The following is a 22,665-nucleotide window of genomic DNA, read 5'->3' as shown; positions in this document are numbered from 1 at the left end:
GAAAGTGGAAGTTGACAGGTGGTTTATTGGCCGCGTGATTAGAACATTTGAAGTTTCGCCCGGCTTGTTGGCTCGGAACGTGAAGGGCGAACCTTACGAAAACAAATGGAATAATAGTTTCACCCTTTGATTTTTAATTCATTCATAAGACTGATATTTTGGCGGGAACAAAATTTTTAAGTTGTTTTGTTTTGAAGTAGGGTAACAGAGGTATTTCGGCCACTTCATATATTTGGGCCCATATAAAAAACTTTATGAATTCAATCGATGTTAAGTAACCCATGATGCATCAATTTGAAGCTAATAACATTAAATTACCTATTGCGAAAGGTTTTTCAAAGATATTACAACATTTGGAAGATATTTTTACAAAGGGAGCCAGAATAAAATCAATCCTAAAGTAGGCCAAAATACCTCTGTTACCCTATTCATTAGATGGAAAGAAAAAATATTTGCCCTTTGGTGAGATTCGCCTTTCTTTGAAAAACAGCTGAAATGATAAACAAAATTCGACACGCGCTTTGTATCGCAAAGCAACCCTGATTCTATTCACTACCTACCGTCAAGTTGACAACTCGAAGTACGCTGGTGTGTGAGCACAATAGTAAATGTATCGCGAATACAGTGCAGAGTGTGCTGAGCAATATGGTGCACAAGGCAAGTGGAGAGGTTTGAAACATAAGAAAATGTCAATCATTTTTTCGTGCCAGTAAATTTGTCGATTTTTAGTGGATTGTGTTATTAACTACCGGTACAAAATGGACACGGATACTGTCCCGGATGTGTAAGTGTTGATTGAAACTTTAGATGGGTGAAAATTTTGCAAATTTTTATTTTGTTTACTTCTCAAACTGAACAGCCCCAATGACAACCCGGAAACATACTGCAGGCTGTGTTTTTCTGGCTTCTATGTGGAACCCTTGTTTCCAGTGGATTCCGAACCAAAACAAAGCCTCATTGATCTCATCAGTAGACATGTTGATATTCACATTACACCTGATTCGGATTTTCCCTGTTCGGTTTGTCGAATGTGTCAAATGACGCTGGAGGGCTTTGCCAAATATCGCGACCGCTGCCATCAACTGGACGAGGTTTTGCAGCGCAAGCGGATGGAGATGATGCAGATTCGGGTGAAGGTCGAACATCAGGAAGAATTGACGCAAAATGCAGTTGGGTTTGAGCAGGATACGATTTACTGTTTGAGCGATACGGACGACGAAGAGATTGACGAGGAACATATGCCGTTGGAAGAAGAACAACCGGAAGAGGAGGATGATGAAGTGATCGACGAGGAAGTGGAAGAAGAACTCATAAAAGGTGACATTCTGATCAAATCGGAACCGTACACGGAGGACGAGTATGGTGGACATCAGCAAACTGCGCCAATGGAAGGGAAGGATGTAGTTGTTCTGGACTCGGAAGAAGATGAACAATCGATGGAAGCGTCGACCCGAGCTAGTAGTGAGGCACACGGAGAAGAACCTGTCAAAGACGAACCAACGAGACCGTTGCCATTCGAAGTGACGTCCGATGGAGCGTATCGTTGCACACTTTGCCAGGAAACATTCCGATTGATGAAGGAAATTAAGGTAATGGGTTTGATGGGTTCGGTTTCATATATGTATCTAATTTAATTTTTTTTATCTTTTAATAGGGTCATATTCGCAAAGATCATCCACAAGAGTCGCAGATATATTCTTGTCGCTTTTGTCAGAAGAAATTTTCCGATACTGGTTCTTTGCGTGTTCACACTCGATTTCACACAATGGACTTTCCGTTCTCTTGCGATGATTGTGGCGCTAAGTTTACAATGAAACAACGGTTGGACAAACATGTGTCCCGTTATCACGATAAGGAATCACCCAGCTATACAGATAAGCGCTTCACATGTACCCTTTGTCCTCGTATTTTTCTCCAGGAGCAAGCACGGAACATGCACATTATTCACTTCCATGATGTTAAACCGGTTGATGCTTCGGTGGAACCTAGTTTACCGGTAGAACAGGTGTTCTACTGTGAAGCTTGTCAGCAAGAGATCGAAACGTGTCTTGAACATTTGAAGGAACGCCATCCCGGGGCGGGTAAGGAAGGTGCCGAACCGAAACCGAAAATCTCCAAACGGTATAAATGTACTGATTGTCCCAAATTGTTCCGCCATCGGACTGCCTACCGGTCCCATGTAATGATCAATCACGGAACGATGCCGCACAAGTGTGACATATGCGGAAGTAGTTTCGAGAGGCGGGCCAAACTAGTACACCACAAAGAGCGTTGGCACGGTGAGAATGCCAAAAATAAAGTCCTGGAACGGTACAAATGCGATCATTGCGATCGGTTCTTCGTTAGGAATCAAGATCGATTTAGACATGAGCAGATAATTCACAGCATAGCTTCACCGGCTAAACTGCCAACGGTTTGGGAGGGTAGAAAGAGCAATTTCCCTTGTGCCAAGTGCGATCGAAAGTTCCCGACAATGAAGACAATGAGAATACATTTTGCATTGAAACATCCGGAAGTCCCGGTCAGATTCAAGTGTACGGTCTGTAACAAGCTGTTCAAACACAAAACTTCCCTGCGAGACCACATGGCTAATCATACCGGACAGCAACCGTATGGATGTGTCCATTGTGAGGAGCGATTTATCCGGAAGAAGGATATGGAACGTCATCTGGAAGACATGCACGGAGCGGAGGGAGGAACGGGAAGCGCGGAACAGAAGGAACGTTTCGCTTGCATGTACTGTCCGCGAACATTGCTATCGAAAACGGCACGTTATTTGCACATCAAACACAACCACGCCGACAAAGAACCGATCGCAAAGCAAGTTCTACTTTCGTTGCCCGATTCGCTTACCTGTAGCCACTGCAAGAAATCCTTCACCAGCCGAAACACCTTAAAGTTGCATGTCCTCAATCATCTGGGAAAGCTGCCGCATCAGTGCGATACGTGCGATGCCGGATTCTACAAGCCAGCCGATTTGCTGAAGCACAAGCAACGCTACCACTCCGCAGGATCATCCATGAGTTTGGCCAATCGCTTCAAGTGTGCCTATTGTCCACGTATCTTCATTCGCAAATCGGCTCGGCGCTATCATCACACAGTTTTCCACGGTATGGAATCGAAGAAGAATGTCGCACCACCGTCCTCTCGCCCCACCCGTACCGTTCGCAAACGTATCAAAATGGATCCGGACATGGAACATCCGTGCGCTCTATGTACACTGGTATTCGTCACTACCAGCATGCTGCAGGCCCATCATCAGCAGCAGCATCCCGAGCAAGATTTCTTCTACAAGTGTCCCCATTGTCCGAAACGAACGGTGCACCGTAACTCCTATCTATCGCACATCAAGGTTCATATCGGCGGATACCGGCATCCATGCGACGAGTGCAACGCTCAGTTCGATCGAAAAGTAGCTCTCGTGAACCACAAGAGACGCTACCACGGTGAAGCCGCCAAAAGCAATCAACGTTTCTACTGCACCTTGTGCAACAGGGAGTTCGTCCGTAATCAAGATCGGGTTCGTCATCAAATTGCCGTACACAACTACCGGGTGCAGGGTAGCAACGCCACCCCAAGTCCAGGTCCGTCAAAACCAGCAGCATCATCTTCGAAAAAGCTCAAGCTAAAAGTGAAACAAGAAAAGATCACAGCGGATAACACCAGTCTGGTAGAACCCATGGTGGAACCCAACCAGTCTAGCGAGATCAGCCAGTCTAGTGAGTTCAACACCTCGGGCAGTAACGTGATCAAGAAGAAGGGATTTTTTGTCGATAGTGACGTCGAAGATTACGGTGACCCAGACGACGACACTGACGGAATACCAGATCAACCGAACGATGGAACCGAAGCAATGACCGACCAGGTAAGTGGGGAGGGATCGGTACCGACAATTTCTAGCGTTGTGTCCATTAAGCAAGAGGCAATTGCGTCGCGAAAGGGATTTAGCGAGTATCCAGCAGAGTTTTAACCCGACACCCCGGTAGATTTTAGGTTGCAAACGAAGCAAGATGCATTTATTCAGAATAAAGTATTGCGAATTTGAGAAATTCGGATTACGGATGTTTTGGAGCAGTAGGTGATAACTCACAGTCTAACGACGGCCATGATGACATCAAAATCCTTTTCAAATTCAAGAAACTTGCTCGACCCCAAATATTCAGACGATAAGATCAAGTCTTCTAGCTACTAAATGACGTGTTGTGAATCGCACATACTAAAAACTAATAAAAAATTTGATCACTTGAAAAATCCGTACCAGGCGAGTACGTAACAGAGTCGAAAAAAAACATGCCATGATCTATGCCTAATCTATTGTGGCTGTTTAGACCACGAAGATCTACTCGGGCCATGAAACTAAAATATGATGTTGAATTAATGATGCCCCATTCAAACGCTACAAGTTTATTCATAAACATTCTGAATTAAGCACCACCAGCAACGAATCCCTCGGAAATGCGTTTCTAAAAATGAAGTTTTGAAACCTATCCCAAAATCTATTCCATAATATCAGAACATCAACAACGAAATCTTGATTACTAATCAATATTAAATGAATTAGGTCTGTTTCGTTTCAAGCGAGGACCGCATACAACGATTGTTTAGTGGATGAAGATTTTGAAACGATTATCATGAAGCACCATTTCGTGCAAGACACGTAATTGCTATATGGACAAAATAATCATAAAACCCTGCAGCAATGTGGAAATCAGGCAAGCGTTGGCTGTCGTCAAACAGAAAATAAAACGCATAAACCCAGCCACTTATATAACATCACTGTACACTTCAGAATGCTCATCCGAGCTGTGTGACGCTACTAGGGGTATCATTTGCTGTGCTTTGATAAAAAGAAGGAACAAACGCAAACCCCGCATACAGTAAACGAATATTGAAGCCATGGCATTATCTGTTTGAAGTGTACAGTTCGGTAAATGAAATGTTGGATAGCAGCAAGAGAGATCTGCAGCTAGAGATACACACAGAGCGCAAACCGGTTTCGTATCCTACAGCGAATGGTGTCGAAGAAGGCAGACGATAGGCGAACCATGTGGTAAAATCATTGCCGAGCCGCATCAGCGGAAGACGAACGCGAGGAAGAATAAGTACGACGTATGCACTATGCCATAGCTGTAAGCGAGCGTACGTGGAATTATCGTCTGCCTGTAGATGGTACGGTCGAGTACTATTTCGTCTGCCTGTCGCACATCTCACTTCAGTGCGCCGAGCTGTGCTCGAAACGTTTGCCTTCATACTCTGGCACATGCATGCTGACGGACGAACGGCAAAGCGGAAATTTTCCTCTGCCTGAATACAGTCGAGCGTAGCCGATTAGCTAGCAGTCTCTGAGGTATAGCTTGTGTTTGTATGCTATGAAATATTTTTTTCTGCCCACCGAACAAAGCAGACACGATTCAGCTCTGTCGAGTTTCGGTGAGCGTAGCTGTTCTAGCAGTCGCCATTTCGGGGAATGTATGGTTTGACTTGCTTTAGTTCGATTTTGAACAAACACGATCGATACTATACATTGATGGAATGATAATACTAGTCTGAAGTGCGACACTCTTATGGAACGATTTATTTGTAATTATGTAATCGCTCAGAAAATGCATCAGATTTGTTTAAGAGCGATAATTAAAATAAATCGTACACACGCGAAGTCGATGTCGAGCCAACTCAAAACAGGCCTGTCGCTTATTTCCTTTCCCGACTTCGAGTGATTTCTAACATGGTGATGTCTCACAAAAAGCAGATCAGTAGATATGCATTTATTTATACATTATTGCCGTGCGGGCGATTCTTTAATCTAAAGGAAATAAGGAAAACGAAGTTGTCACCGTAGAAGCGTCGCAGTGAAGACGCAAAGCAGATTATTGAAATGAAGCATTCCAGACTAGGATGAGGAAGAGCTTTCCGGTTTCTACACTAGTGTAGTGGAAAGCATGATTACATCAAAATCCAATTGAATGTAGTCGGTGCTTCACTGGTATGGTGCAAAGCAATAAAGAAGCATAGCATAAAACACTTGTGCTTTTCGCAATAGAGCTGGAAAGAAATGTTTCTTTCGTTCGACGCTGTGTCAACTTTACAAGATGGACGTTGCCGTAAATGGAACGCAATGAAAGAAAACCATGAATGGATGGTGTTCAGTAAAGTTGAAGGCAATGCAGCCGGATTTTTCTGGTTCCACGGAGAATATTAGAAAAGCAACAATGTTTTAATGTATGTGGAAGAGAAAGTACCACTACTATTATATTAAGTTTTCTTAGCTGTTTTAAAAACTTGAAGTTTTGGTATCTGAGTGAGTTTATCGATCGAAGTAAACGTCCTCAAATTAAGCAACTGAAATAAATGTATATCGAACTGACGCTGGTCAGGATTACGAATCATTTCCATAGCCTCCTGCGGTAGTAGCAGAAAAAGAAGAAAGCGAACGGACAAGGCCACTATAACCTAACCCTTGTCGTAGGTGGCAACTATTCGGGTTAGCAAACAACGCGATGGTTAGACAGAGGGTTGGTGCAAGTCAAACGAATCCCCAGGAAAACAATCACTACGCACAACCAAGAAACAGATACGTTTCGGAACAATCTACTACAAGCTGGGCGGCGGCGCGATCTAATACAGTACAATGAGTAAAGAAAATCTCGAAAAACCGATCTCAGTTTCGCAGATATTTTGTTACCCGTAAAAACGGGTATCGAGCGACTACCGTCTAACAGAGCTGTGGCTTCTCCATATTCTAAAAAAGGTTTTTATAAGGAAGAGATCAACAGCAACATCATGAACGTGTACTGTCCCCATGAGATGAGATCCGATGAAGCAGTGGCGTCTCGTCCTCATGTGCACCTCATGCACTGCACAACCGGTCAACTTGAAGTTATTGCATAGATTCCCCGGGTTGGCGGTTCAATGCATAGGGCACTGGTCTTACAAACCTGTTGTCGTACGTTCGAGACCCGACCTGGAAGGATTCGTAGTGTCAGTAGGATCGTAGCACTAGCCATGCAATGGTTCTGTACACTCTGAATCGGCTGCGCAGTCTGTTGAAACAGAAGGTCCAATTCCACTACAGGAATGTAATACCAAGGCTTTGCTTTTTACTGCATAGATTCAAGAAGAAAGGGAATTACTCCGCTTATTTCTGAGATTTGTTGTTCTCTCTGTCACGTTTGGCTTTGTAAGAACTTGTATGCTCACCATCAGTTTCAGGTTTCAGTGGCTTATGCTTATGGCAATTGAGACCAAATTGCTGTCTCAGCAGCGGTTTTATTGATGAATTTATCGACAGATTTGCTCGACGTGCAGAGCGTCGAATTCTTCTATTGCATCGATGATACGAAATAAGTTTATTAACAAAATACCATCCAAAAATATATCGTTACTGCGTTGTATTGAAAAACACAAGTGAATATCCTTTCCTCAATCTCTAGTTTTCACTTACAACGAACTGTTACATCTAATATCATACCACATAATCAGCGTACAACCCGTATATTTCTGAATTCTTCAATAGATTTAAATGCTCCGGTGACTAACAGATCAATTTAGAACTTTCGGCCCAACTCGGAGCGCTTGTATCTCGGTGATTTGTTGATGATTTTGCCAAATTCAACTTGATTCGTAAATATTATTTCGATGTTGTACGCTTAAAAATGATGCTGTTAAATGTCAATGATATCATCCTGGTCAAACGCCACAGCGGATTAATACACAAATCCGATGGCCAAGATAATTTCGTTTCAAGACACATTCCATTTGAAGGTGGTAATTACATTGCTTCGATCTTAATGAAACTATAAAATCTTCTAAATTAGGTCTAAAAAATTGGATCCTAATTCGGTCACATTCTAAATCGCAAATCGAATCTTGCAAAGTAACAATAAATTAGAAAAAGATCTGATCCCTAAACTCGTTCCGGTATTTTCAAACGGAATCCACAATTTTAATCGCGGAATAAATCGAAAATAATAGAGGATACACAACATTAAGTCGTAGAAGTATAAGAGAAACAGGATTGGTTTAAAGTTTCAAATTTTAGAAACCCAAATAACAAATAACACAGCAAATAACTATGAACTGGAAAACTTGTTCAATCAACCACGTAAAGCTTCGTATCACTTATAACATACAAAAAACCTTTTTTGATCCACCTAGTGGTGTAATGATGCCTTTCTCATATTACTTATATTTTCAAAAATGTCACTAGAAAATTCTGTGTAGAAATTTTCTGTTCAATTTGGAATAAAATAAGAAACTTTCTTTGGGTATGAACTAACATAACCTTTTCAATTTGTAAACAGTTATGCCCGGGTTGGTGGTTCAATGCATAGGGCGCTGGTCTTACAAGCCAGTTGTCGTATGTTCGAGCCCCGACCTGGAAGGATTCTTAGGGTCAGTAGGATCCATAGTACTAGCCATACAATGATTCTGTACACTAAGAACCGGCTGCGAAGTCTGTTGAAACAGAAAGGCCAAATTCCACAAAAGGAATGTAATGCCAGGACTTTGCTTTATGTCAAGTTGATAAGAACTTTTCTTTATTTTGCATCGTTGCACAAAATGATTAAACCCATGAAATTAAACAGCAACCTATGAGACTATAGGAACTTTTATTTGTGAGTGACATTATTTGACACATACACGAACAGACACATACATTGCTCAGCCCGATGAGCTGTGTCGAATGATATAGAACACTTAGCGCTCTGGGCCAATTTTCACTAGTCAATTTTTCAAGTGTTTGCATAAAATTTCTATATGAGAGAGGCAATAAGTGTACTTTTATAGAGAAGCATCGTTATCATGATCTTGTAATAACACTAACAAGTAGGTACCAATTTTAATCGCGTACTAGTTTTGCATCGTCATTTTGAATGATGATTTCAATGTTTTGACACTCATCGCCCTATAATTTCGTAACCGCAAGTCGGATCAGGATGAAATTGCACAGTATATTTAAAGACAATGAGAGCTTTAATTTGAATCATGATTTCTTCACTATTATCGGTGCTTTCGAAAGTGGAAACCGGGGACTACTAGTCCCAAAGTAGTTTTATATATTCACTAACAAAATCCGCCAACTAGATGAATTTACCAACAAGTTTTACAAAAATGCGCACCTCGTTTCGCCATCATTATGAAAAGATACTCTTGAAATTGAAAAATTTCACTAATCGCACTGTAATACCGGAACCGGAAGTCGGATCTGCATCAACTTTTCGGGGACTTTGTAAAGAATTCTATGATCTTTTCTTTGTTTCTAAGTTTGTGGAAACCTGTTGAGAAATTTCCGAGAGAATTGAGTGCGCATTTTTCAATAACTTTGCACATATTTTCTTGTAATTACGGAACTGGAAGTCGGATCCAAATGAAATTTAAAAAAATTTTATTGTGTGTGACTATTTCTTCCCTTTTTTGGTGCATATTGCCCTGTAATTCCGGAACCGGAAGTCGGATCCAAATTAAACTCAGGAACTTTGTATGGGACCTTTAGATCTTTCATTTGAATCTAAGTTTGTGAAAAGCGGTTCAGCCATCTCTGAGAAAATTAAATGACATTATTTGTCACATACACACACACACAGATATTTTGTGATCTCGAAGAACTGAATAAAAAGGTATATGACACTCGGCCCTCCGGGCCTCGGTTGTAAAGTCGGTTTTTGCAGCGATTGCATAGCCTGAAAAATAAAGTATTTAAAGCTTAACTCCGTAACACTTGAAACTCACTGAGAGTGATGCATATAACCTACAAAAAACGAACGCTTCGTAACGCATATAACTTACAAAACAGTAATACATGTAATGCTTTGTAACGACTATAACTTACAAAAAAGTAACGCTTCGTAACGGCTATGACTTACAAAAAGTAACACCTGTAACGCTTAGCAACGCCTATAACTTACAAAAAATAACGCATGTAACGTTTCGTAACGCCTATAAAACAAAAAAGTAACGCATGTAACACTTGTAACCTACTAAAAAGTAACGCTTGTAACGCTTCGTAACGCATAAACTTTACTAAAAAGTAACACCTGTAACGCTTCGCAACGCCTATAACTTACAAAAAATAACGTATGTAACGTTTCGTAACGCCTATAAAACAAAAAAGTAACACTTGTAACCTACTAAAAAGTAACGCTTGTAACGCTTCGTAACGCATAAACTTTACTAAAAAGTAACGCATGTAACGCTTCGTAACGCCTAAAACTTGCAAAAAAGTAACGCATGTAACGCCTATAACTTAGAAAAAAAGTAACGCTTCGTAACGCCTATAACTTAGAAAATCGTAACGCATGTAACGCCTATAACTTAGAAAAATGTAACGCATGTAACGCCTAAAACTTGGAAAAAGTAACGCATGTGACGCCTAATACTTACAAAAAAAGTAACACTTCGTAATACCTAAACATTACTAAAAAGTAACGCCTACAACTTCCAAAAAAGTAACGCTTCGTAACGCCTATAACTTACAAAAACGAAACGCATGTAACGCTTATAGCTTACAAAAAAGTAACGCTTCGTAACACCTATAACTTTCTAAAAAGTAACGCTTAGTAACGTCTAGGACTTACTAAAACGAAACGCCTGTAATGTGTTATGTGTTCCAAAGTGCCTATAATCAATGCTCACAAAATAGAAAAGGCGAGAGAAAACGCCAAGGTTTCGTTATGTAATCTTGTCGAGTAAAAGAAAAAAACATACTGTGGCTTTCTTTCTTACTACCTATAAAATCAGAAGATGAGAACAAAAATTAAGATTTCCGCACAGGACATCAGATCTTACTCAATTTTATTAAGTATTTAGCAGGATAGGAAGAGTATATAAGTAATAATTTTTAAAATATAAATGTTTTGCCTGGTTCTGCGAAAACTTTCCTCATCACAATATTTAAAATAAGGTCATATAAACTCAAGTTGTATAAAAAAAATAATGATAATGTATTCTTCTGGGTGTTGCATCATGTAGTCAATAATACTTAAAACACTTTAGCGCCGTAGTTCCTATGTCTTTCTACTACGGCCATTGGGGAAAAAAATCTCTCTCGTCTGGTTTCGTCACGTGTGATGATGATTCTTGGTGGTTCTCTAGGTCGCATGGACCGATTCCTGATGAAAGTTGAGATCACGCTGCCGCATAAACGTTCTCGGGCAGTGTAGACACCGGAAGGTCGCCTGAACCGGGTATTGCATCGCATCCTCCGAGTGATACTTCTCCTTGTGGGCCTGCAGTAACCGATAGCGATCGTACATCATGCCACAGTCATCACAGGGAAAGCGCAACTCGGAGGTGTGCAATCGCTGGTGCGCCCGCAGCACACTTGCCTTGGTGAACACCTTTGGACAGTGTTGACACTTGAATCCAACGGACGTCACTTTCCGATTCGAGCGGCTTTTGCGTCTGAACAGACACTGCTCACAGTGATGCGGACGTACGTTGGGATGCATCTGAATGTGTTCGTTCCAGTGTGGACGCGTTTTGAAGATGCCTACGCAGGTCGAGCAGCGACACAATTTGTATGGCCGAAGGCTCGGATTAAATGTCGAAGATTGCGATGTCGACAGCAGTGGAATGGTGGAGTACTCATCTGATTCTTTGCGTGATGCCAGTTTGTTGACCGGAGTAGTCGGCGGTGCAGGAGATGGAGAAGGGGTTTTCGGAGGTACCTCGGATGGATGAAATTCGGTGATGTGACGTTGACAGGCCTTTTCCGTTTCGTAACGCTCGCAACATATCACACAAACGTAGTCTCTACGTTTCGTGATCTTAGCTTTCTTCAGTTCCGGTGTGCTTTCGTCTCGATTGCCGTAGTTTCGGTCCATACTGTGAACAGTTTTATGATGGAAAAGTTTATCCCGCTCACGCAGGAATATTCGCGGACAGAAATCGCAACTGAACCGTTTTCCGGTGTAGGGAGCGTCTTCCGAATGGTAACGTTGTTTGTGTATCTGCAGCGGTCGGTTCCGAGCGAACTGAACTCCACATTCATCACACGCAAACGGTAGCTGACTTTGATGGTAGATCATGTGATGTTTCAGTGATTTACGTGTCTTGAACACCTTCAAACATTTCGGACATCGATGCAGCGTAATGCCCACGTTGAGACGCGGTGTCTGCGAAGCACTGCTGGCCGATTCCGCATCGCCGGATGCCTCGTCACCTTCTTTCGAATTGTCCAGTGTTTGCAGCACGTCCTCCGGAATCCGTTCCAACGTTACGACAACGTCACGGATTTCGGGATCTTCTTCTGCCGGGGATCTGTGACGGGAAGAAAGAAAAATTCGAAAACATTATTTCCAATCAATGACAATGGGTTTGTCATCATACATTCGACAAAAAACGAATGGATTCGTGTGTAGAAAAAATAAAATTTATGGAAGCACTAAGTTTCTTGTGATGTGAGTGACGAAAACGAAAAAAAAACAAAGTGTAGCTAAACCATTCTTCAACTTACTCTGCGTCACCTTCTTCTTCGTCGTCGTCGCCAACCTCCTCGCCGCCGTCAAGCCCATCTAAGATATCGACTTCTTCGCCCAAATCGTCGACGTCAATTTCTTCACCTAAATCATCGTCATCAACATCATCGTCGTCGTCGTCGAAATCCGGATCCTCGTCCAGGTTATCCTCGGTACCGGTAATACCGCTGTCCTCCCCACCGTTACGTTCCGCCATCAAGATTTCCCGTTCGACGGGACCGGTACTGACAACTCCATGAGCGATGCGTTCGTGAATTTTAATATCTTGCTTTCGGACGAAACTGCGCGTACAGAAGCGGCACTTGATGGCTTTGAATTTGCTGTTCTGGCCGTGATACTTTTGCTTGTGCGCACGCAAATAGTGTGGCCGGTTGAACATGGCCATGCACTCGTCGCACCGGTAACGTAGCGACCCGGTATGGATGAATGTGTGTTCCTTCATGACATATTTCTGGGTGAAAGTCTTCGGACAGTACGGGCATTTGTACGGTCGCCGAACGTTTAGTGATGTTCGGATGGGTTTGATTTTCATCATTCGTGCAGCTACGGCAGGTCTGATCGGGACCATTGGCTTAACATCTTGAGCCTGTGGGACTTTTTTCCTATGCTGGTCATCCGTGTGCTCTTGAAGCATAGCCGCCGTTGGGAATTTTCTGCTGCACTGACTGCATGCGAAGCTACTAGGCTCACTTTGGGGCGTTCTGACACCAGCCGCTTTCGATTTGACCGGTTCGGCAACTGGTTCATCAACATCATCATCATCATCGTCTTCCACCGGACACTGAATTGCCGAAAGTGTTTGATCTATTTTTTCCTTCTTCACTTTGATTTCCTTCGAGTGAACCATTCGAATGTGAGTTTTACGATCAATTTTACGGTGGAAAATACGCGGACAGAATTTACACCGGTAGCGACATTGAATCGCTTTACAATCCTCACCGTCATGATATTTGTCTCGATGTTTCTGCAGATAGAACCGACGATCGAAACGAGAACCACAGTCGTCACATTTGTAGGGTAATTTTCCCTGATGGTTGAGAATGTGCATTCGCAACGTTTGTTTCGATTTGAATGTCTTCGGACAGAGGGAACATTTGAGAATGCCGTCCTTTGGATGCATCAGTCCGATGTGATCTTCCAGTTGTTGTACCGATTGGAAATTCTTGGTACACATGCTACAACAAAAGCGCGCAGCACCAACCGTTTCAGGGGCGGGACTTGGTGCAGGTGTACTAGTCGATACGGACTTTCTAACTACAGGCGAACTTTTTTCTACCGTTGGTGTTGTTGTTGCCGGTGTATCTCGGCTCCTGGTGGTGACCGGGCTTGGTGTTTCCACTTTGTCACTAGGATTGTACAAATCCGGATGGCCCATCTTCATGTGCTGTGTGCGATCACCCTTCCGTGGAAATACTCGTGGACAAAATTTGCACTTTAACCGCAACGGTGGATCCTCGGTTGAGGTTTTCGAGTGATACTTCTCCTGGTGGGCCATCAGAGATTTCAACCGACTGAAAGTGGTATCGCAATCATTGCATTTGAATGGAAGTTTCCCGGTGTGCAGCCGGTTGTGTTCCCAAAGGTTTGCACGATTCTTGAAACTTCTGCTGCACAGATTACACTTAAACCGGCGTGCAGCAGCGTCTTCCGTCGTAGAATCCTGTGTCTCAGAGCTATTATTGCTATGTCTGAATTTTTCTGCATATGCAGACAACGCATCTGGGTCTGGTTTCACATCTTCTCCGTCGGCCTGATATGAAGAAACTGCCAGTACACTTTCGTTAGACTGTGCATCCATGGAATCATCAACAGCTTCCTGAACCGATGTAATTCGAAGTAATCCAGGCCCGTCACTGTCATTCTGATCTTCTTCGTCATCGACATCATCGTCGAAACTGTTGTCATCCTCTGCATCTACTTGATATGGGACGCTTACGTTTGCTTTAGCAGATCCTGCCACAATTTTCGGTTGCTTCCGTTTACGACGGATCAAAACATCGTATCGATGACACCGTTCCCTGAACCACTGGAATTCTTCCAGCGATTGTGAGCACATCCAACAGATAGCCGACGCGTAATCTTCGTCGATTGTTATCTGAATTCCGGTGCATTCGTGAATCCGATCGATCACATCCTGCCGGGCGCCTTGTCCATCGGGGAACAGGGCCTCCACGTCAATACTCGAGAGACACAACCGACAGTACGATGCCGGATCGCCATTTGGTCTGCTCACAATCGAGATGTGTTTATGCATATAGATGTGTGTGTACGTACGTAGAGAAAATACGACAGAAAAAAAAAAGAAAAATCAAAATTCAAGTGTGAAAAAAATACTCTGCAGCAAGTAACGTGTTCCGTGGATTACTTACACATCCTGTAGGTCGTCCTCAGCGGTCTCAGTAGTATCCATAACTTCCAATGGATGACTTTCTAATTCCAGTAACACCTAATATAGATTTCAGAGAATGCGTTTTGTATACCAGCAACCAGCAGCGGTCGCTTAAGCTTTCTTCTTCTTTTGATGTATAGCAACTTTGCTGAACGGGAACAGACAGTCAACGATCATCTGTCATGTTTCGGGGCGACGATGAAACTTCGAGTCATAACATGAATCAAAGATGCAAAATAGGTGAGAACATTCGCCTACACGACAACCTGGTTGCCAGCATTGTAAACGATGACTAATTATACGAACTTATTTTTCAAAACGACCTATCAAACGAAATTGACCAACTTACTGCGGAAAACAATTGATATGAATTCTTTATGAACTATGACCCATCAAGTACGAATTTAGCCATCAAACAGAAGAAAATTATGATGAAATTGCAAAAAAACTGCTCCACGAGGTTCCACAAACTAACGAAATCGGACTATATAGTAAATTGTCAACATGATGAAAATGCAAAACAAAGCCTTGGCACTGGTATTGCATTCCTTTTGTGAAATTTGACCTTCTGTTTCGACAGACTTTGCAATCGATAAATAGCGTACAGACAGAAAAATCCTTCCAGACCAGAGCTCGAACATAGTAAAACTGGTTTGTAAGACCAGTGCCCTACCCGAATAAAAAAATATTGTAGAAAAAGAATACGATTTGTTGTTAAAAAACCTCCCACAATTTTGCATTGACAATTGAAAATTATTTTAATGTATTGTTATACACTATTCAATTAATTGTGAACATACTTTTTACAATAGAATGTATAGGTTGTAACATAGCATCGTAACAATTCGAATTGTAACAATATAGCATCGTAACAATTCAAATCTAAAATTTTTCTCATACATGTTTTCTTGGAAAACAATCAAGTGTATAGTTTACATATTGTTCGAAACATCACGTGTACAATAAATTCGATTGTTAATGGTAGAAACAATGGGCCGTATGAATAAAATGTAGTAAAGTCTATTGTTTGTAGTATCTTCTCAAAAACAAAGTCCACAGAGTATATCGCGGAGTATTAACAATAAGTTATAGACTAGGTGACGGGTGAGCTTATTGGGTAAGTCGATACCTTTCACACAGTCCGTCTTAGGAGTTTTTTCTGGCCCGAAAAGGTGAATGAACTTAAGGTTAATCGAAACAAAAAAAAAGCTACGTTCATACCACTTTAATTCGCACAGTATATGATTATGAAAATGAATTTCTATCTGTTACTGATAATTATGAATTTCTCAACCCAGAACAGAGGATTCAAAAGTCGGAGAATGTTTATATATATTCGAAATGTAAATACAATAGAAACTCGATGAAATTTCGCTGTATTTTAATATAAATAGAAGGTGACTCAAACAATTGAATATATCAATCGGGTAAATAAACAGTTTAAACAATGTAGCTGCCTGAATACGTCCCTGTCAAAATTCTATGCCGATGACGAATGCATCGAGTTGTCAAAAAATGCATAAACCCGACTGCAACGGGAGAAGTTGAGTTTGAGGTTGAACCTGTTAGAACTGATTAAAAAGTTATATACCGGTTTATTCGTACCAAAAAACAAACATATGGAGGACGAAATACTGATTGTGTACGCTTGCTTACGCCTTTGAACGTTCTTGACGAATTATTCTGATAGTCTTTTTTGTTTTTGCTTTCTTTTCATTCAGTCCAAGCGGAACATCCGATACATTCTGTCGTTTGTGTTTCTCAGAATCAAACGTTGAGCTGTTGGTAGTACCGGGAGTCTACCCGCAGCCCAATCAGTCTTTATTGGATTTGGTCAAACGATACATCAATATTCGGATGCCCGATCAAAATTCGCCATGTGGAATCTGCAGCACCTGTCGAATGATGCTGGAAGAGTTTGATCGCTTTCGTGAGCATTGCTTGCGCTGTAATCAAGTACTAACCGGGGAGTTTGGCCCAAACGTGCAGAAGCCACCGAGTGCAGATGTTTTTTGCAATGATTTGCCATTTCAATGTGAGATATGTGGTAGCGGATTTTTTTCTAAGGGCTATCTGGACGCACACAAGGTAAATTTTCATGGTGAATCCAGCGCAGGATCTACTGAGCACTTCAAATGTATGCACTGTCCTCGTATATTCGCTTCTTCGAGTCACATGCGTATACACGTGAGAAGCATTCATGAATCTGTGCGTCCACACCCGAAAAGCACTGGTCAATCTGGGAATGCGAGTAATGTTCCGGCAAAAAGAAGGAAAAAGCGTACAGGGAATATTGAGCAGACTGTACTGTCTGTTCCACCGTTAGTTCCGCTTTCAGGACGGGAAAATCAATTTGCTGCAATAGAGTCTGAAGTTATGCCAAATGTAGCACAAACACTGGTCCCACAGGCCAGTGTAGACGACGGGAAAAAGCCGTTCGAATGTGAAACATGTTTCACAAGATTCCATTTCATCGGATCCCTCAAAAGACATGTCGCTGATAGTCATTCTAGGATACCCAACAAAAATGAAATGAAAAATGTAGTTTCAAGTAAAAATCGTGTTCGTAACAAACTTATACTACCTAAACCAACGATAGAACCGCAAACAACAATAGAACCGCTACCGAAAGATCCCGAGCTTGACGTATTATTAACGCCAATATATAGTGAACACCAAATTGAAGAGCCCCAAACCAATGAAATATTGCCTGATATGTTTGACATAACTGAAAGCTTGGAAATAAAACCTCAAGATTTATATTCCGAAGAGCAGGAATTGACGGTACAACCGGAGGTTCCATTGGTATCTGATTGCGTAGTTTACCTAGAGCGTATGGATGAGAACATTATTCCTTCGATTCCTAACTATGAAATTCCGTTAGGTAAATTCTTCCATTCACTGCAGCTGAAAGCCCAAAAGGGCGCCCCCGTCGAGGACACTGTGGAGGACGAGATCAAACGAATCTATCCATCTCTACTGAAAAAACCCAAGAAGATTTTCTACTGTGACCTTTGTCAGCATCCTTGTCATAGCCGTATGGTCTTGACTCGACACATGATGCGACACGCCAACATCGTGTTCACGTGCCCCGATTGTAATCGTGAGTTTCCAGACAAGAGCAGCCTGGATCGGCACATGCCGCTGCATACCTGCGAATACCCGCATCCGTGCGATCAGTGTCCGTTGGGATTCGTTCGGAAAGGTTTACTGAACAAGCACAAGGAGCGCTACCATGGACCGGATTCGGGACCACTCGATATATACTACTGTTCCTTCTGTCCGCGGGTTTTCATCAAACACCAGCAGCTGAGAGCTCATCTGTCGATAATGCACGTCAGCCAGGCGGACTACTAGAAGGTTTTTGGGGGCGCTGCTCCCAGGATACGATCCAATCGGATTTATGATCGTTTTAGGTGGTAAGTTTATAACATTATGTATTACTGATCAATACAGAGCTCTCGCATAAATCATTCTACATTTCATCAACTACTCGGAGCTTTTGCACCTTTCACCTTGGTTCGATGACGCTCCATTTTAAGAATTTATAATCTTATTAAAAGTAAAGGTAGTGTTTTATTCTCTTTACGTTTCATCAGTGCCTAATAGTTTATTTGGATGACGGAACTCATTTCAAAAGACCGACTTCCGTTAACGTGCAGGGCCAGTACATTTCGTTGTCAAGTCTAAGTTCGATGTTTATTTTAGAAATTATTGAAATTTGAAAAGAAGCTCCTGACCTGGCAGGCGATTTGCGGATGCGGTTAAACAATCGATTAACACGAAAGAGTGTCTTGCCATTCAAAAAAATACCTGATCTAGCATCCTGCCATTTTTCCGCTCGAAACGTGGTGGAGTGACACTGAGCCTGATATCAGATAGGAACCTGAAGAAAAGATGTTTAACAACTCCAGAAGTTCCGTGGCGATTAAGGTGCTGAAATGACGTGGAAACTTGCGATACGAATGACCGAATTAGACCGGTTGTTCTCTGTGGCCACGAGACCTACGCGAAACCAACCTTAGTGTTTTCGAAAGAAAGGTACTGAGGACCATCTATGGCGGAGTGCAGATGGAAGACGGAACGTGGAGACGGCGTATGAATCATGAATTGAAACAGTTGCTAGGAGAACCACCCATCGTACGGACAGCTAAAATCGGACGTCTACGATGGCTGGGCATGTTATAAGGATGCCGGACGACAGCCCAGTGAAAATGGTTCTTGAATCAAATCCGACTGGTACTAGAAGAGGAGCCCAGCGAGCAAGGTGGATCGGTCAAGTGGAGGGTGATCTTCGAAGCATCCGTGTCTTGAGGGGCTGGCGACGAGCAGCCCTGGGCCGAGTTATGTGTAGACGTATTCTTGATACAACAAAGGATACCCCAGATACTACAGCTGTTAGGTAAGGTAGGTAAGGAAGAGGCCCTAGAGACGAAACACTACGCCACGAATATTGTTCTCTATGGCCACGAGATTTGGACTATGTTGGCAGAGGACCAACACGTTTTCGAAAAAATGTGCTGCGGATTATCTCTGGTGGAGATGGAAGACGGAACGTGAAAAAGGCGTATGAATTACGAATTGCAACAGTTACTTGGAGACGCACCCATTGTACGTACAGCGAAATTCTTGAATCTGATCCGGTAGGCACAAGAAAAAGAATAGCACTGCGATCAAGGTGGATCAATCAAGAGGAAATTACGACTACATTTGAATGACTAACGAGTTACCATACGTCGAGTTTTCTAGAAGCTGCTTAAATTCGAGTTTGACATATGTTCCGTTATCGAAAAAAATGGAGTCTTTGAGCTTCGTCAAACACGGATCCTTTCACGCATTTTGGCTACTGAATTCGGATGTTTGCTGGCTTTGTACGACTTGTTTACCTTTAGAAGTTAGCGTTGTCCAGATTTGTCGCAGGTCCGCTGATTCCTTTCCACACACACACAGGGTCAGGATTTCATTGTAGGTTTTGAACACTCAACAAACTTGTTTTCGGCATCTGTAATACATTTGCCTTTTTGGAACGGGTCTATTTTTTTTCTTTTTTCGATTTCTGTTCGACGTTTTTCATCCCCATAAATTTCAAGAAAATCAGATAATCGGTTTATTTTGGGGAGTAAAAATGTGTGTGCCACTTGGTGTGCCATTTTTTGCCTTTACCTTAATTGCAGAAGATGGCTTCGTTGTTGAAAATGTTACATTGTTGTGAGAATTCATGAATGTAGATGACTTCTTGTCAAGTTTATCGCAAAGCTTAACAAACGTATGTCATTGAGGATAACGTGAAAATTCTTATGAACATCTTTTCCTATTGAAAAAAATTTTCGTATTGCTTCATAGTGTCTCAAACATAAACATCGTTAGTGATTGAAGGAAGATCGTACACACGCACTTCTTGTTCGATTGAAACAAATGCAGTTGTTTTCGATCGAGATGCATTCGTTTCTTGAGTAAACTTCTCGTTAAGTTCTTGTATCGATGTACTGTCTGTAGTCTACAACAATTGTATTTTTTTTCTTGCTGGCAGCAGTTACCCGTTCTGAAATAGTTTTAAATTTGATCAGTATCTAACGAGAAAAACAAATTGGACTATGTAATAAAAACCGCGATTTGATTTGCCAATCAAACTACCCTGCATATTTCCGCTTGATGCCAAACCTAGCCCGGTTTCCAGCCCAACTGCTGTCAAACAGTTTGTTTGAAGCTAGTTTAGAATCTAGTTTTAACGTTCACTCTTACCAGTCGCTACTCATTTTTGGGTCAAAACCTACTCAAAATCAACTAAAGTGCATCTCCCCAATTTTGGGTAACGCGTGATGACCTCAAAATTTGGGTGAATGTAAGTTTAATCAGGCTTCCCAGCAGTACTGCTTTTCAATGACATCCGCCACGAGATAGCATGAACTGTCTGAGTGCAAAGTCGAAAGCCCAGTCTACAATATGTGTGAAGCATATGCCGAACTGTAATGGCAACAGCGCTCGCATGCCTAAATGAATGCTGTCACTGAGACAGTTTCTACTCACCAGTTTGATGAGAGTATTCTGTCCGGAGAGTAGTCAAACCGAACGGGCTGTTTGTATCCTGTTTCTTTACGTTCGCTCATTCGCATAAAATGTTACGGGGACAGCCTTTGAAAATCGAAGACATCCTTTGATTTTTAGGGAATTACTGTTTCGAAGGGCTGTCGCAAGCCGGCTGTCTCATCAATGTCTCTTGAAGCAATAAACCGGCTGTTTCTGGAGACGAGCTGTGGTTCATAGTGCGCTCGCACTATTTCGGCTGCCTCAATGAAATGGTACTAGTACATACGATTGCGTTGTTGGGATTACCTTTGCAGGAAATTTTAGGGTTTCATTACATTACCATTGTGAAATAAAGAAATTGTTTTAGATTTATATATACTGTCGGCGAAGGCAATGAATTTTAATAACTAACGAATATTAAAAGATAAACACAAAGCTCATATATCTGAATTACTGAAGTATTCATCCTTAGTGCTTCCTTCTTATTCCTAAAGAAACAGAAACACTAGCATTCATTGATAATACTCCGAAAATATCTTATGCACCCTTATTCTGAATAACGACGTTTTGATTTTTCTGTTTCTCCTAGGATAACTAACCAATGAATTTTTTAGGATCGGAAATGCTAGCCACAATATTATTATTATTATTATTTGATGAGTTGGCTAGAGCTGGTGCAACGAATGATTTCGTTGGTCCTGAACCAGCTTTACCACTTTCAACTAGTTGGATAAAGCACAAGATTCGTTCTTGGGCTGCCTCCAAACATGCCAGCTACTGGCGCAGCTTGCAAACTTGCGCTCAGACAAAAGCATTTCTACCAGATTTAAATCTGAAAATGTCAAAGTGTCTACTGCATTTTTCCAAGCATCATTGCAGTATTCTGGCCAGAGCTCTGACTGGACATTGCAAACTCAATTATCACATGGCTACTATTCAACGTGCTGAGTATTATTATTATTATTATTATTATTATTATTATTATTATTGTTATTATTATTATTATTATTATTATTATTATTATTATTATTATTATTATTATTATTATTATTATATTTATTTATTCCCGCTTTCAAACTTAATTGTGGTCGTTCACCGGGGAATCACATCTACATTTTTCAATATATCATTTTTCATTTTTTTTAACATAATTTCTTTTCAGAAAGAAAACTGTTAAATATATGCAATGAACTCGAATTAGACGGTAGAAATTTTTCGACATTCTTAGACTTGTAACTGCGGAAGTCGGAGGAATTGCTTAACTTATCTTAGTCGAATGTCAACTTTCACTAGTCGAATTTTCAAGTAATTTCAAAACCTTTTTTATGACAAAATCAAAATCTATGTATAGACACTATGAAATTTTTATAATTCCAATGGCAGATATAAGATTCTTCAAAACCAAATTGAGCTTGAATTCATCTTTAGGTAGTTTTTGTTACTTACCATTTTTGGAAATATATGTGTATTTTATAGGTAATCGTACTCCCCAAATTTCCCAACCAGAACCGGCAATGAAATTCAATACGATGAATCTCTAGTGATTTTAAAACCGCAAACGATAAGATTTTAGCTCTAAAATAATCAAAAATAATTGTTTATTCATTTTTTCTCATCGATTTGTAGTCTTTCCAATTGTACATGTGTGGAATAATATGATGGAGTAGGTCTTGGTTTAATTTTACTATTGAAATGTTCGACAGGTTTTGTACGGACAATTTTGTCCGAACTGGCGACAATACTAACGCCAGAGCGCTAAACGCTCTTTCAACA

At 41.4% G+C, this 22,665-nt stretch overlaps 3 protein-coding genes across 3 annotated transcripts; 2 read left to right on the top strand and 1 right to left on the bottom strand.

The window, feature by feature from the left end:
* The first annotated feature begins 602 nt into the window (after nt 1–602).
* On the top strand, nt 603–4,049 carry LOC131433153 (zinc finger protein 271-like). Its single transcript, XM_058599994.1, has 3 exons — nt 603–784; nt 860–1,589; nt 1,655–4,049. The coding sequence occupies exons 1-3, from the start codon at nt 759–761 to the stop codon at nt 3,968–3,970; spliced, it is 3,072 nt and encodes a 1,023-aa protein (XP_058455977.1). The 5' UTR covers nt 603–758; the 3' UTR covers nt 3,971–4,049.
* Nucleotides 4,050–10,753: 6,704 nt separating this feature from the next.
* Nucleotides 10,754–15,020, bottom strand: LOC131433141 (zinc finger protein Xfin-like). Its single transcript, XM_058599986.1, has 3 exons — nt 14,846–15,020; nt 12,455–14,701; nt 10,754–12,258 (listed from the first exon to the last, which is right to left on the bottom strand). Exons 1-3 carry the CDS (start codon nt 14,884–14,886, stop codon nt 11,088–11,090), a joined length of 3,459 nt encoding a protein of 1,152 aa, XP_058455969.1. The 5' UTR covers nt 14,887–15,020; the 3' UTR covers nt 10,754–11,087.
* Nucleotides 15,021–16,383: 1,363 nt separating this feature from the next.
* On the top strand, nt 16,384–18,357 carry LOC131433184 (zinc finger protein 236-like). The gene is made up of 2 exons (XM_058600069.1): nt 16,384–16,507; nt 16,587–18,357. The coding sequence occupies exons 1-2, from the start codon at nt 16,485–16,487 to the stop codon at nt 18,220–18,222; spliced, it is 1,659 nt and encodes a 552-aa protein (XP_058456052.1). The 5' UTR covers nt 16,384–16,484; the 3' UTR covers nt 18,223–18,357.
* The last annotated feature ends 4,308 nt before the right edge of the window (nt 18,358–22,665 follow it).

Source organism: Malaya genurostris, chromosome 1 (assembly GCF_030247185.1).
Source record: "Malaya genurostris strain Urasoe2022 chromosome 1, Malgen_1.1, whole genome shotgun sequence".
In the NCBI taxonomy this organism is placed as follows: domain Eukaryota; kingdom Metazoa; phylum Arthropoda; class Insecta; order Diptera; family Culicidae; genus Malaya; species Malaya genurostris.
Note: the sequence above shows the minus strand (reverse complement) of the source record. Positions and strands in the feature narration are given on the sequence as shown.